The sequence below is a fragment of the Pelodiscus sinensis genome, chromosome 9 (assembly GCF_049634645.1).
Source record: "Pelodiscus sinensis isolate JC-2024 chromosome 9, ASM4963464v1, whole genome shotgun sequence".
NCBI lineage: Eukaryota > Metazoa > Chordata > Testudines > Trionychidae > Pelodiscus > Pelodiscus sinensis.
This window is the reverse complement of record NC_134719.1, coordinates 18,962,350-18,978,894: the sequence shown is the minus strand read 5'-3', so window position 1 is coordinate 18,978,894 and position 16,545 is coordinate 18,962,350. Positions and strand designations below refer to the sequence as shown.

The window sequence follows — 16,545 nt, the reverse complement described above, 5'->3', positions numbered from 1 at the left end:
CTACCTAAGTAGCTGGAGTTTTATTTTTTATATGAAAAGTGTGACAAGTCACTTTCCATATTCCTTTCCTAGGGACTGTACAGTTCTTTTTATTTCTATAGGTTATTTATATTTCTAGACATGTCTAATATATCTTTCTGGCTTCTTTAGACTGAAACATCGTAATTTTTGCAGAAGAATCAAGGAAGGCTATCAGAGTCCACATACACCTGGGTGTTTCCCATCATCCTTCTGGACAGGAGATATATTTTTAAGAGAGCCATGACAATGGTAATTAGCTAAATGGGTTTTGAGTGAGATGGGCACACTCCTATGGTAGGGGAAAGGACAGCTATTTGAGAAACAAATGTAATGTCACTAAGACTTAGGAAAGTAAGTAAAATTCATTTATTCATGTCTGAATGGTGGTAACACCATAACAGAATTTTGGAAGCCTTCACAGTCCATTACTACCTTTCAATGTTCAGCAGCTTACCTTCCAGTCATCTGCCACACCACACGCCATTCACTGGCTGTCCTCTATCTATAACCACCTTTCACTATTCCTATAATAAATTTCTAAAGGTTATTTCCATCTCTGCACCTAATGTGACCATGTTGATTTGTTTATATGAGAGAATGGGATGATTAGAACTGTACCAACAAGATCCATGTTTGTCATTTCATTTTTGGGCTTGTTTCAGTTTGTTGCTCACAATCTTGCACTACATGCGGACAAAGGCTTAACATACAGGGAGAGAGATATGGCTCCTTCTGTTTACTATAGTCTGCTTCATTTTATTTGAGCTTGACAAGGTAAAATGTAAACAAGTAAACAAGAAGCACAAATTCATCTGTTACACTCCAAAACCAATGGGGGTAACTTACCTGTGCCCACTTCCTGCTTTCCCACTGTACCCCCTTAGACCTTTTCATCAGAATCCCAAACCCTTAAAGAGAGACAGGATGCAGGTAAAGCAAATCTAACCTTGACATTCTGTTAAGATGTTATATACCTACATCCTGTCTCTTTAAGGGTTTGGAGCTAGGGAAGTTGTACAGATTCCTTCACTAGAGGGTTTCAAAAGGAGGCTGGATTGCCAGATGTCTTTAGATACAACCAATTTTGCATCTTGTCAGGGGGTTAGACTGGATGACCCTTGTAGTCCCTTCTCACTCTATCATTCTGTGACAATGAAAATAGACTAGCTAGTTTACTTTTGATTAGTCACTAAGGTTTTTTTTAATCCATTTGTACAAGGATGCAATGCTGCAGATTCAGTTCAGTTTTCTTCCATTCTGAAAATGATACATTCTAATCCGAGCTCTTGTGTAATGCTTATCACCAGTGGCTCTTAAAGAACTTTACAAAGGATGTCACTATCATTTTAACAGATGGGTAAGCTGAGGCAGAAGGTCACCCAATAAGCCAGTGGTAGAGTTAGGAGTAGAACCAAAGTCCTTGTCTAGCACTTAAACCACCAAACCACACACAGTCTAAATTAACTATTAAAAACAAAACTAACTTGTTAAGGAAACTTTTAAAATCCATGCATTTTTAACCTTGTGGTGTTATTTTCCCTAAAATTTCATTGACAGAATTAGATACCATAATGGCCCATTGGAGTGAAGCAGACAAATTGTAACACGAGATTAAAAGGAATAGAGTTTAGTTGAACGTAGGCTAAAATTCTTTCAGTTTGTGGACATGCACTTCTATCCAGGGGTACTCAAACAGTTTGTATAGTGAGGATGCTGAGAACCATTGAGCCAAACTTGTAAACCTGACATATGACTGAAACCACTTCAAGCCAGTGAGTGCAGCAGCATCCCTAAATCTAGCACCTATGCTTGTAGGTTTATTTACAAGATAATATTAACACATTTTCAAGGAAGTGCATGTAGTTATTGAACCAGAAAGGGGCTCTTTTATATGGGCCAGATCCCACGGCAATCATAATCTGCAATCCCTCCCTGGAGATGATTCAGAAGTCCAATCCTAGAATCACAGATCCACCTACCCTAGATACAGACATTTCCTGGCATGTCAGCAGCTGCCAGTTGAGAGAAAGTTTTCTTTTCCCTTCCTTTTCTCTTCCAATCGCTTTTTCGAAAGCGGGTTTTTCGAAAGTTAAAGTAGTCTGGATGTGGGTTTTTTTGGAAAAATCCCCTTTTTTGAAAAAAACCAACAACCGCTCTTCCTTAAAAAGGAGGTTTACGCCGTTTTTCGAAAAAGGGTTTTTTTTTCCTGAAAAAAAAAAAACACATCCAGACTACTTTCACTTTCGAAAAACCCACTTTCGAAAAAGCGATCAGAAGAAGATATGCAAATTAGCACCAAATTTGAATATCTCCTTCGAAAAAAAAGTAGTCTAGACATACTCTCTCTTTCTCTCTCTCTTCTCAGCTTTGAGGACAAGGCACTTATCCTTGAAGCAAGCCGCTGCTTGATGGAGGATATGGCACCACTGGGGTCCATTAGTGATTTGCTCCTGTTTTGTGATGGCTACATGAGTTTTCTTGTGGTAAATACACTTTCAGTGGGTCTTTGTAGCATTTCCTCTGATCACCATGGGATCTTTGACAACGGGCGGGCTCAGAGTAGAGGGCTTGATTTGGAACGTGAGAATCTGGCATCCGCACACAATATCCAAGCCAGAGAATTTGGTGTATGAGGAGTCATTGCTCAAGCACTGCTGACACTGACTTCAGTATATGGGCCAGATCCCCAGGTGCACTGTGCCTGCTTCATGCCACAATATCACTGTACTAAAATTGCAGAAATTGACTAAGGGAGGCAGGGAAGATCAGCAGTATGTCATGTGGTACACCCAAAGGAGGGGCTTACCTGTCACATGCCTTCCTTTTTCAGTGTATCAGGAAATTGGGTCACACTTAGAGTATATATCCGCCATCCAGTCCTGGACTAAGTACTCTATCCTTCATGGTTGCTATACATGTACAGCAGAAGGTCAATGTACAGCAGAAGTCCAGTCCTCAGGCTAGTTTAACACAACATATGGTGGTAGCTGCTGAGAACAGCACCAGAATCAGAGCAGCACACAAAGGAGTGCTTTATGTCAGTGGTATCCACTGACCCTTGACTTCCACTGCATGTATTCTGGGAGTGTATAGGAAGACAGACCATATAAAAATCCAGTTAATTTAATGTTAATATTTAGGGTCAGATTCTCCAGCTGATGTGAACTATGGTAACTCTTCTGAACTGGCTAGAGCTATACTGATTTACAGCAGCTGAGGATCAGGCTTTTAGTATCTTTCTCTAGCCAATTTCATCTCAGACTAATTTTTCTTTCTAATTCATATATTTCCTTTCTGCAATCAGCATTACAGCAAGTAGCTTCAAGTGTAATTTCCTCCAGGCAATGTATCAGGAAGCCACGTGCGCCACAGAACAACAAAGCCATCATTCTGCATGATTTACAGTCCCCGCATCTCCCATGGCCCAGGAAACGAGAGTCCCAAAATGACTCTTGAATCTAGCTTCCGCACATAACAACAGAATACGCTGCTGTCCTGCCTCCAAGCCAGCTGCAGCATCTTTACAATTTCATAACAGTACACGTCAGCTCACTAGAACAAAGACTAGCCACAAACCAGACTCCTGACACGTTTGCATGCAAAAGGGAAGAGCTTCATGCAGTAGCAAATTAACAAACATAATGTGTTCGCAAGGGGACTAAATCCTGCTCCATATTATTCGAAGGCAAAACTCCCATTCAGTGGGAAAAGAATCACAGAAACTAGAAAACAGATACTCATTTAATTTGTACGTGAAAATAGGCTTTGACCTTGCAGTGTATTTAGAAGAGTGTGCCTATCTGTGGAATTTCAGTTCTCATTTCATCTTCAGGTACTCAAGGCACAAATGAGATCAAACGACCACACAAGCCTAATTACTTTTATGTTGCTTCATGTGAGGGTTTTTTTTCCAAAAAATCATTAAAGCATGGTAACAGCTAAGAGAAAATGTGATTGCCAAGAACCAACCACGTTTTGATACTCTCTTAATGTACCTCTATTTATTTGCAAAATGTTTCATGATCAATAATATTCTGCAGCATGAGCTCAACCTCATATTCAAAAACTGTAGGGCAATTAGATGACCAAAGTACAAAATTACTTGATGAGTTAGTCCTATACATCTGCCAGTAATGAATTATGGATATATGAATTATTAGTGTGAGTAAGAGAGACACACCAGATATATTCACAGTGGACTACGGTGGCAAAGAAATCTCAGAGATTTGGTTTAGATGATGTTGCATGATCCTAGAAACTCTAATACAGGTTCTGGCCTTTGAATGTTAGACTTCAGGAAGCAGCCTGGCTACAAAGCGGAAAAAGCATTTTTAAAAAAAATCACTACATGGGACAATTATCGGGGTGAAATTTCCATAGAGAAACTGCACAGATTTCATCCCAAATCTAAAACTTCTCACTTCATGGAAGGATTAATGTCTTTTCGTTAGTTGCTCACAAAACTTAATGATGTTGCACTGGCCGAAGATAAGGGGGAGGGGGCAAGAATGCAGTTTTGTTTCATTTTTAATTTGAGTTTTTGAGTTGCAGTCACATCCCAAACTCAAAGCAAGATACCAGGCTTGCAAATCCATGCAACTCCAAAAATGTATTAAAAAAATATAAAAAAAATGTACCTAAACCCCTTATGGAGAGAAATCACAGAGCTTTGCAAAGCTGAATAGTTTGGAATAGCAAGTCAGATATTTTGGCAAGCCTTGAAAAGGATACGTGGCAATAGAATGTAAAACAGGAAAGATGTAATGAAATATGATCCTTCCTTTTAGAAATCTAGATTTATTTCTTTATTAAGTAATGCGCATGATGATGTAACGTATATCAGTGTTATTACAAAGAAGAGTAAGTGCCTTTGTACTCTCTAAAGTAACAGATCGAAACAAAAGGTAGTTCTGACAGATTTTTATGTATGGCAGAAAATGAAACAAAAATTAAAATTAAGATGCGAGGATGAAAGGAGGAAGGTGAAATCAGGGAATTACATTGAAGGCCTAATTCAGATCTTTTGCTATTTTTACATTTTGTAATACCAATAACTACAGTGGAGTTTCTCCCAATTGTCTTATTGCTCTTACAGTACGATCTCAGTTACTCAAGTGTCATGAAAGATACCGTGTTAGTCTGGTGTAGCTGAAGCAAAATACAGGACTATGTAGCACTTTAAAGACTAACAAAATGGTTTATTAGATGATGAGCTTTCATGGGCCAGACCCACTTCCTCAGATCAAATAGTGGAAGAAAAGGTTGTGACTATTTTCTTCCACTATTTGATCTGAGGAAGTGGGTCTGGCCCACGAAAGCTCATCATCTAATAAACCATCTTGTTAGTCTTTAAAGTGCTACATAGTCCCGTATTTTGCTGATGAAAGATACCGAATGCCTATTTTCCCACATTTACCCAGGCTAGGTAGTAACTTTTTACATGAGCTAACCATTCCATTGATTTCACTAAGATGACTCATAAAATGATACTGCCCAATATAAGATTGGTAGTATCATATCTTAAATTTTCATATCTGAGGGAAATTTCCATACAATTAACAGATATACGGGGAGCATGACCCTGTTTTGCATAACAGGGAGTATCAGATAACTGGAGTTTGGATTGCCCAGATTTGTAATAGCAAATACTAATTTTTTTAAATAAAAAATAAGCAAAAAGTATACATGGACTTTGGTCATTTGGAGATGTGTGAAACTCACTAAAATAAAGGTCAGGGCTAGGCAAGTTGTTATAAGAAGACTTTTCATTAAATTTTAACACATTTAAGGAACTTCATAATATTTTAGCACATGCTGAAGTTAAAACTTCTATTAAAAATCATGTCACTTGAACTCCAAAAGCTATTCCTGGCTGTTGGGTGACTAAACTAGATAAAGCAAAAACAACTGTATTTAAGTAGGAATCAGTTTGACTTTGAGATTAACAGACTTTCCGACTACTAATACAGTTAAGCAGGATCGCCAGTTATTGTTCTCTGAACTCTGTAAAAGATTAAAACACAAGGGACTCACCACTGGAGATGGAGAAAGTGCAATGTTTCCTATTGAGGCTTTCAATTCATCTACAGTTGCTGCACTCTTCAGAATGTCTTTAGCCTGCAAAGGCTTAATCTTAATGTTAAATTTCTTGTGTGACTCTCCTTCTTCTTCTTCTGATTCACTTGAGGAATAAAAGTGCTTTCCTTTGGTAGGTAGATCACAGTTAAAGAAATTCTTGTTCTGCTAAGAGCAAGGGATTTTTATACAGAGTGGAAGCAAAACAGTATCCCACCCACCCACCCACCTGCCCCCTTTTAAACTCACGGGGTCAGGTTTTCAAAAAAGTGCCCTACTCCCATGTTCCAAAGTGGAACTTAGAAGCCCAAATCCCTCTAGTTTTCCAATAAGAGTGAGCTTCCTAAATCATCATGGAAAATGGGATTTAGATGTTTTTGAAAATTCTACCCCAATTGTACACCTGAAAAAATGGGTAACAGGACACACATTTGCCAATCCTGTCACTATCATTCCATTTTGTGATATTCATATATAATACATAATAAAAATAGAAAATACACATACACACCAAACAGTATGGATGTAACTTGCTGACTGTTTATAAAAGTGAGTAAAACTTTATTGAGGAATAGCACTAATTAACAAGCAAGTCTTCTTCTCTCACCTGTCAGCACTGTACCAGTTTATACTCTATATACTAATACATAGCCAGGATGTTTCAGTGGAAGCAAAGGAGGACGTTATAAGCCTATTTTCCTACTGTCTACTTACTAAAGGCTGCTTACTGCACTGATCAGATTCTTGTTTGCGGCGTGGCTGCTTTGTATCACACCATTGACACAGACTACCTGTAAAGTTGGAAAACCAGTAAGGGAGATCACCCCAGAGCAATGGGTGAAGCACCAAATCTGAGGCCACTAACTTTCCCTGTAATAGGGATAGACAGTATGCTTGGAGGAAAGAAATATGGTCACAACATCCCTTCACTGTGTCAATCCTCAGTTTAGTTTTATATCCTGAGATAACAGAGTATCTCACTCCTAGCCAGCAGGAGGGAGATGATGAAGGGAGAACAAATTTGAGCTTTAAACCCACTTCTTATTCACACCTCAGACTTGTGCTCAGTGTGTCACAGAGGAGGAGATGGGCCAGTGTGTATATGTTTTTTACACTTTGAGAACATTTAAAATGTTAGGGCTCTCGGTACCAAGTACAGGATGAATCTCTCTTGTTCGGCAACATCCATGGTCCTATATGATTTTAGTAGCCAGATGTACACCTATCATTGGCGTGGCCCAGTTTTTCATGGTCCCATAAAGTTTGTTTATGGACACCAGTCCTGGTTCTCTATGTTCTCTGTGTTATTTATCTGTAAATTATCCATATATGTTTGCTAAGAGACCGCCAAGCAGTGGAAATGCTGGTAATGCCACTAAGCATAAGCATGGCTTTTATGATTTAATTGGGATTGGTCCTGCCTTGGGCAGGGGGCTAGACTTGATGGCCTTCTAAGGTCTCTTCCAACTCTATGATTCTATGCTTGATCTACTTGTTTTCTTGTACCAATACAGTACAATTGTGTAACAACACTAACACTTTGATATGAAGTGAGCTGATAAGTCTTGGCTAGGCATAGGCTTATATAGCATGTACCAGTACAGTCATACATACATTATTAAGCAGCATTGCAAGCGTTGTTCTGTTTATTCACCTTGGTAAAATATACAAAGAGAGAGACCTACTCACTACAATATTGACCTCCTGTGGTTTGGCAAATTCTCTGATACAACACCAGTCAGGTCCTGAGGGTGCCGGACTAGAGAGGTTCACCCTGTAAATAAATTGTATGATATCTATCTTAAGGGTTTTCTACAATGCCTATCACAAGCTAGACATATGTAGTTTAAATAAAATATTTATCTACACTTTCACAGCCTGTTAAACGTCAGTGTAAATAGACGGTGATTTTCAAAAGACAAAGTCATGTTTGCTTAGATTTGGTTTCACAAAAACAAGATGTCTCCTCTTGCTCCTGTTTATGTCCATATAAATGGATGTAATAAACAGTGTGACTACAATACTTTGCACATTTCTATATTACCTTCCATAAAAGAACCACAGCATGGTTTATAAATACTCACTTCTGTCACTAGTTGGTTGAGAAGCACAATAGTAGCAAACCCATTTTATAGATGGAAAAACTGAAGAATAGTGGTTAGGTGACATGCTGAAGTGTGTCTCTGGCAGAGGTGAAAATGGTACTTAGAATTGAGAGATCTGGGTTCTAGTAAATTATGATTCCTACTTTTCAAGACTCATAAATGTAATATTTGCTCAGCTCTCCTACTTTTAATTTTCTCTTACATAGCCAAAGGCATGCTGCAGAGAGATGCACTGCTTCCTTTCTCCAATGAATGAACGCGCTGCTTCTGCAGCCTTTCTAGTTTCTGCCAAACCAAAGAAAAAGGCTAGAAATCTGCTTCTATTCACTGAAAGCATTATAATCACATCTGTTTTAGTGGCATGCACTGAACATAATTATTCCTCAGTGCACTTCCTAGCTATTTACTCCTTTCTGTTAATTTCCTATGAATAAAACACGGCAATTAGAAGTGCCTTCTAGTTAACTGTATCCGGTGATACTCCACTGTACTTTACATTTAATAATAGTGTACAGAAAAATAAGGGAAAAATTTCCGTGACCATTCCATGAACCCAAGCTCATATTACAGTTTGCAAACTGAGATGCAAGGCTAACAATAAAGGATATAGCCTGGTTCTTCTGGTCTGATGCTGTATCCCTCTTCATCAAGCTCAGGTGAATTCTGGTGAGGGGACAATAAAGCAAAATAATTAAGTTCTTGCTAAACAGTTTATTGAAAAGCAGCTTAAACTATTTCATCTCTTGGGAGGATACTTCAAAGGAAACACTGGGCTGATTAAATAGTGAGCTTTACCCAAAACTAATAAAAAGTAGAATGAACTGAAGAAAACCCTTTGTTTACAGGAGGCTTAACATGGCAGTAGCAGCTCTTGCTAAAATTTGTAAACTACCCTACGATGAAAAGGTAAATGATATTGTTAACAACTCGGGCAGTGTCAATCAAATACATTACACTTATACTTGCTATATCAGCTATGTGCAACACTGATAGATGGAACTGAACCTGGAACCGCTGGAGCTTAGTACATGAGTCTCTACTGCTTGAACTAAAAGCCAGCTGGCTGTAGAGCACATTCATTCTTTCTCTCTGTAAATGGTTTAAGTGCCACTACATGGGACAGTAAACCACACTCCATAGATGTGGGGGTTACATATGGATTTGGAGAGAAAAGAAAGGTGAGATTATAGGAATTGCAAAGGATTTTAACAGTCTTGCTTGGGTCACTACAGAAACTACTGCAACTATGGCCTGCAGAATTAAGCAAAAGAAAGTGCTGGAGAAAGGGATGGAAACCAAAAATAAGTAGGCATGTAGTATAGAAACACTACCTTTCTAGGGACGGCTATCTACTCAAGAGAGAATACATTCCAAAATAGCATTTGACCCTGCAGACCCTGTAGAATAGGCTATAGAATCAGACTTGTAGACAGTTAAGGCAGAAGTTATTAGTGCTTGTCCACACTACCGGGCGGGAGAGGAGAATGGATCTAAATTAACACAACTTTAGCTACACTATTAACATAGCTGAAGTTGACATGCTTAGATTTACTTTCTGTGGTGTCTTCTCATTGGTGTGTTGACGAGAGATGATCTGCTATTGACTCCCCATGTGCTTCTTATTGAGGGAGAGTATGAGGATCAATGGGAGAATGATCAGTGATCAATTTGTTGTGTCTATACTAGACACAATAGCTTAACTCCCACTGGACTGATCACTGCCCCATCGATCTTGCCCATAGTTTTGAACTGGTTAGTTTCTTCACAGGTAAATGTTCTCAATATTCAACTGAAATTTTTTTTCAATTAACTTTGACATATTCCATATTGACAGTATAATTGCTCTCAAATAGACCTCTTCTTATTACTCAGGGTAATTGGGACTTAATGGGTAATTTGAGCCACCTAGTCTCTGGACAGTTTTATGCAATCTAATTAACATGAAGCTATAAAATATATTTCAGGGTAAGGTTAGGTTTCAACTACACATTTGTAGGGTAATAAAATACCTGAATTCATTTGTTTCCCTACAGTGATGTAGCTCTTATAATTGCCAATTCTGATTTAACAGTACGATGCACTGCATCATTTAAAGAGGGACATTCAGCATGAAAAAAACTGGTTAGTTCTCGCATATCAATTTTTGTGATTTTACAATTACATTTTCCTATTTTTTAAAAATTTTCTCTCTCCCCTCTTGCTGCAAGATGCATGAACAACAGGGGAAACTGTGCATGAAACACTGTCAAATTTGCAGTGGTAAACACAAACTGGAGATAGAATTGATTCTTTAATCACTCAGTTCCAATAATCTTAGTGTAACTCATAACTGGGCAAAAATGTTCTGACGGAAATGTGCTTCCCAAGTTTACAGTATCCCCCCTACTCCAGGGGCAGGCTCTCTCTAGTAACAATAATTCCACATTCAAAAAATACGTGGTAAGAAAAACTGAGTCTTTGCCTAAAATACATGGTAACATTTGAACCAAGCTGGAGTTGTGAATATTCCGGGATGTGACCACCATCCTGAAGTGGAGAGAGTTAAATGAAAATGAGGATGCTGGGTACGTAGCAAACACATTTGGACCAAAAGACAGAACTATGTAGCAATTTAAAGACTAACAAGATGGTTTATTAGGTGATGAGCTTTCGTGGGCCAGACCCACTTCCTCAGATCAATATGTGGAAGAAAATCGGCATGACCATATATACCCAAGTGATACAATCAAAAAAAAGTGAACGCATGTGAAATTGACAAATCAAATTTTAGAACACAGTGGGGAAGGGGGGGAAGGTAAGTTTCTGTGAAGTAGTGACATAGGGATGATAATAGGGGAGGCTTCTGTGAGGTAATGACATTAGGGGTGATAATTGGGAAGCTATCTTTGTAATGGGTGAGATAATTAGAGTCTTTGTTTAAACCCATACATAAAGTGTCAAATTTAAGTATAAATGACAATTTTGAAGCTTCTTGTTGAAGTCTGGAGTTAAAGTCTCTTTGAATCAATATGCATGTTTTAAGGTCATATGCTAACACGGCTGCATCTCTATCACTATTCTACATTTGGACCAGAGTGAGATAATCCTGCATCTTACAAAGGTATGTGAATTCCCCATCACATAGCACTGATATCTATTAAACAAGGGCAGAGAGGTGATAGTTCTGATACTTACATATCTTTCCCAGTCAATCTCTGCATAAAATCCATTCGGAGCTCCGTTGCTTTTCTTCTGTAATACATTTGAAAGCATGTTTACAATTTTTAAATTGAAGAGCTAAGAATCACAAAGTGTATATCTGAAGTGAACTATTGAAATCTGTCACAGCATGGCCACATTACAAACCTTTTAAATAAACTGGTTAGCAAGGTAAGGTGATAATTATATTTATATAATAAATAGCTATTTCATACAAATGATAACTGTTTCAAATAACGTAAAGATGAATTTTGTAACAAATAAGGCAATTCAAAGGTCTCAACACAGCAAATCAATGATGCTTTGCATGTCTGTAGAGTCTTTCACGTCTCTATTTCAGTGCACATTATAAACAACCATTAATTGAAATCCACAACACTCCTGTGAGAAAGAGGAGCAAATTTATTGTTTCACTGTGCTGTGCTGAGACACTTCAGCACATTTTTAGTGTTCTTGGTACATCACCTCCAAGTACTGTACAGATATCCACAACTCCTTCACTTACTGAATATGCGTAGCTTTCTTCAGATTGTAACGTAAGCAGTTATGTAACTAGACATACATAAGTATATATGTAGAAAGACTTGTCAAAAGTGATGTTTCATTTATGTAAAAAAGCCTGCTTGCTTAGTCACCATCCACTGCTTTAGTCTTTTCTGGAGAAAAAAACCATGATAGTCTAACCAGCATTACTAGTATCTACAGAAAATAATGTTGCTTTCTTACAAGCAGTAAACTGTGTTCATTGCAGAAATGGTGCTAAAGCAAAAGTGAGTAATTTTCCACCTGAGGTGCACGCTGCAAAAGTGAGTAATTTTCCACCTGAGGTGCACGCTGGCAGTCTAAAGAGGTTCAGATCTAAGGTCAAACTCTACTATAATTTAGTACACACACTCCTCACTCACCAAAAAATGGTTCCCTTGCCAATATCTGTTAGTTAGCAAAACAAAAACTGACAGCTGGGCAAACTTGTGTCCGTAGTTTGAGAACTTATACTCTCAATGTAAATTTTAATTGCAAAGTTATAAAATGTTTACTCAAAGAGTTTATACAAGAAACACTAATGCACCTTTCCACAGAATGGTGTAGATGAAAACTTCTATAATGTTCAGACAGGAATTTCATTGCGTTAGTGGTATCACTATGATTAAGGTTAGTCTTAAAGCAAAGTCAAACTGTCTCTTCTACACACAATAAAACATGCCAAAGAAGTCCCCACAATTACAATGTCCTGTATGTGCAGCAAACAAATCTCTTTTCAAATCAACAAGCTGTTTACCAGTCTGAGAGATGTCAAACTAAACACATGTACGCATGTTAAACATGCAGGGCCACTCTTAAGGCACTAAACCTGTTTAAACAATCCTTTAATTTAGACGCTTAATATAGACCTAGTTTTTAAACTCAGGCAACTAAATTAGACAAGTTCCAGAATGTAACTAGGTTAACAACCGCACCAGGGTACTCAAATATCCTAATCGAAGGCCCCAATCCTATTGATTTTAGTTAGAATTGGATCAGGCCAAAAAGCACCTAGAGGTTTGATGACATGAACATTCAGTTTGCAGAGAACTGAATCTGCCCTGCCTTGAGTGGACTCTGCAGGTGCACAGTAACAGTTTACTGTTTTAGCCTTTTGAGCTAAACCTCTATGAAACAGAACTAATCAAAGCACATTGACAAATTTTTCATGTATCTAAAGGGTCCCTGGGTAATCCATAGGAGGCGACTGTGGAATAGAGTTGTGGGGGGAGCAACAGCTTTCGTGGGCTCCCTACAAAGTGTGGGTGTGGTGGCTCCAAAAGTGGCAGGGCCTTGAGTCGAAGGGGTGGAGGTGGAGCAGCCAGTCCTCTGTGTCACCTGGAGCACAGCACTGGCCCTCCCCCACCCCAGCTCTCACAGTTGCTCAGAGCACCTGGTGCAGCGCTCCAGCAGTGATTTAAAGGGCCCATAGCTCTAGCCACTGCCTCAGTAGCAGCATTGGCTGGGAGCCCTGAACCTTTGAATTACCAGGTCCTGGAGCAACTGTCTCCTTTGCGTCCACCCTTTCCCCCGCTCCCATCGGTAGGCCTGAGTAGAGTCACTGCAAACTGCTCATGTTGACAAACCCTAAGTCTTTCTGGTTTTATGCCATGCTTGTCACTTAAATGCAGAAGTGAGTACCCTATTTTAGAGGCTGAGTAAAAAATGAGCTTTGACTGTGCCCTGCACAGTTGTTTTTTGCCTCATTATTAATGAATTTGTATTTATAGCCAACATACCAGAATTATCTGACTATGAGTGTGAAAGGTATTTTCCCTAATTTGTTCAACAGTTTTAAAAACATTTTTACTCACTGTTTTTATAACCATTTGGAAGCTTTAAACTGAAATCTGTTTCCTTACCGAATTTTTTTTTCCTCCTTCACGTGCACATTCTGGTTTGTTAGTGGAGGATGGCTCATGAGGATGAGGGCTGGGCAGCTGGAATGGATTTTGTTTTTGTAGAAAAAGTGTTAAAGTATTGGGAGGGTTTTAAAACACACACAGAATGACATTGAGTTAGTAAAACATGGAGTTAGTTTAAAAAAGATTTGCTGCATTTGGTTCCTTTAAATGCAAAGGAAATATTGGGATGCATATCAGGGCTCTATTCAGCAGACACTAGGCTCTGTGGATACTGGGCTCTATTTGTATCTCAAGGACACATCAGATCCTATTCCTGGTTCAGCAAGCACCTAAAGGGCCTGATCTTACAGGAATAGGCCCTGAATCTATAAAATGGGCAGGAAGAATCAGCCAGTACATCAGGAGCTCTGACACTTTGTGGCACCTGAAAGACTAGTGAATTTATTTGGGCATAAGCTTTCACGGACGCCTTCACTCTACAGATCACCTTGCCTTCCATTCACAATGACTTATCATTCCTGTGGCAACTATAGCAATTGCTTTCAGGAAAAGCAGTATTAGAAAGGGATTTACTATGTTTTGTCTATTAGTAGAGCCATGCACAGATATAAAATTGGTATCTGCAAAAACGAGCAACAAATATCCACACCCGCATCTGCAGATGCAGATATGCATGGATATAAAGCAGATATCCATGAATTTGCAGGGTTCTATCTATTAATGCACGTTAACTGCTGGAAAGAAGGAGGGGAATGTCAGCACCATGGACAACCAACTCTCTATGGAGCACAAATCGAGAACTTCTGCTCTATAAAAAAAACAAAAACAAAACCAAACAGCCAAGAACTGATCTGGTCAGAATGGTTGGGAGTCTGTAGTTTGGGATTTCAAAAATGTACCAGGATGACATACTGCTACAGTGTGTCATCTGTCGGGACGACATACTGCAGCAGGTTACGCTAAGGGTTAGATTCACAACAGTACTTACGTGAATAATTGCCACTTTGGTGTCTAAGTCCCAGCTCACTCCAGTCCTCACTGACATTCACAAAAGCCCCTCTCAGCTTCTGTCAAACCCTGCTTGACACTAAACTTGACACTAAACTTGCTTGACTCTTCAGTTTTTGCAGTAAAAACTTCTCTAGCATCTGTATTTCTGCCTCTGCACACATAGGTTATCTAGGCATCTAGATGCTTAGATCCCAATGTGATGCACAAACCAGGGAAAGACAGGTGTCCCTTTGCCTACCTCACTTTCAGGACCCGATCTACTAGGAGTGCTCAGTAGCTGCTTACCAGAAAGCTCATGCAAAATGGTTGGGGGCAGGGAAAGAGAGAGAAGGACCACCCTCATACGTTTTAGCCCAGTCATTAGGTTACAAACCTGCAACATTGGATTAGGGGTTTGTGGAGCTCTGGGTCAGAGCAAGCAGATGTCCCACTTAACTCATTCTGCCTGACGTTCCCCCGTGCTCCCTCACCAGTGCTCTTGCCCAGGAGTGGGATCAGGGCATGGAGGCACTGTTTTTTTCTGGGGGTTCCAATAGGCTAGGGTCCCTGTGCATGGGCCCCATTGACCCAGTAGTTAATCCACCACTACAAAGCTGGAGCATGTGAGACCACTGGTTGTAAGTCCCCCTTCCACCTGAGGAGGAGAAGGGACTGGGACAGGAATCTACTACCTCTCAGATGAATGTCCAAAGGACTATGTGATATTCTCATGTGAGGCTTCCTTAGTCTCTTATGCGGAAGACATTCTACCATAGATAAGTAAAGGGAACTGGATCCTGGTTGAGGGCTCTAATCACAAAGCTAGAGAGTCATTTTCATGCTTGCTCTCTCAATCTCTCTCTAGTTGAATGACTTGTTAACATGGACAATAAAATTACTGTTTGCTATTGAAGAGTGTCTGTAATACTAGCTCTAACTACAGCAGCAACTTCTGCTCCTCTTTAGAATCCTCAACAAAAAAGCCCTGATGTGGTTTGACAAGCAACCCACAACTTTGGCACTCGAGCCTGCTGTCACTGAAATCAATAGTACTTTTCCCATTGGTTTCAGAAAGTTCAGGGCTGGATCTTTTAATCTATTAAGTCAATTCTACATTCTTAAAAAAATGAGGAGTCCTGTGTAGTGTTCCCTATAAGCTGCACACTTAGGCGGCCACTCAAAAGAGATGCCCACAGCTGGTAGCATGTGTTTCTACTGGTAGTGAACATCACCACATGCCTCAGTGCACATAAAAAATTAGAGGGAAGGGAACACTGGTCCCGTGGCACCTTAAAAGACTAAACAAATTTATTTGGATACAAGTTTTTGTGGTCTGGAGCCCACTTCATCAGAAAGTCCCAAAGGACTCCTCACTGTTTTTGCTAAAACAGACTAACACAGCTACCCCTCTGAAACACTTCATTCTTAGACTTCATATATGGGGAGACATCACCTTACACTTTTGTTTTGCTACAAGAAGCACATTGTAGTTACATCTGTATACGTGACACACAGATGGAGGAGAGAATTCCCCTCATATCTATATCTCTAGGTAAGTGTCGCATTTACAGGAGACCTGGGAAAGTACAAAGGGAAAAAGGGAAACTTGCGTTGCAACTGAAACAAAAGGAATAATGTACTCAGAGAAGAGATAAGGCAAACCCGTGACTGCAGCTGACATAGAAAAGAGAGAAGAAACAGTCTGGCTATGCCTGCACTACCAGGTTATTTTGAAATAAGTTATTTGAAATAATAACTCCCGAAATAGC

General features: G+C 39.4%; 1 protein-coding gene across 1 annotated transcript in view; it reads right to left on the bottom strand.

The window, feature by feature from the left end:
• SGIP1 (SH3GL interacting endocytic adaptor 1) overlaps nt 1–16,545 on the bottom strand; it is a 181,935-nt gene that overhangs the window by 84,197 nt on the left and 81,193 nt on the right. The window contains exons 6-9 of the mRNA XM_075936181.1: nt 13,784–13,861; nt 11,376–11,432; nt 8,810–8,864; nt 6,055–6,233 (exon numbers count right to left, since the gene is read on the bottom strand). Coding sequence (XP_075792296.1) covers nt 6,055–6,233; nt 8,810–8,864; nt 11,376–11,432; nt 13,784–13,861 — 369 coding nt within the window. The remainder of the gene's footprint in view (nt 1–6,054; nt 6,234–8,809; nt 8,865–11,375; nt 11,433–13,783; nt 13,862–16,545) is intronic.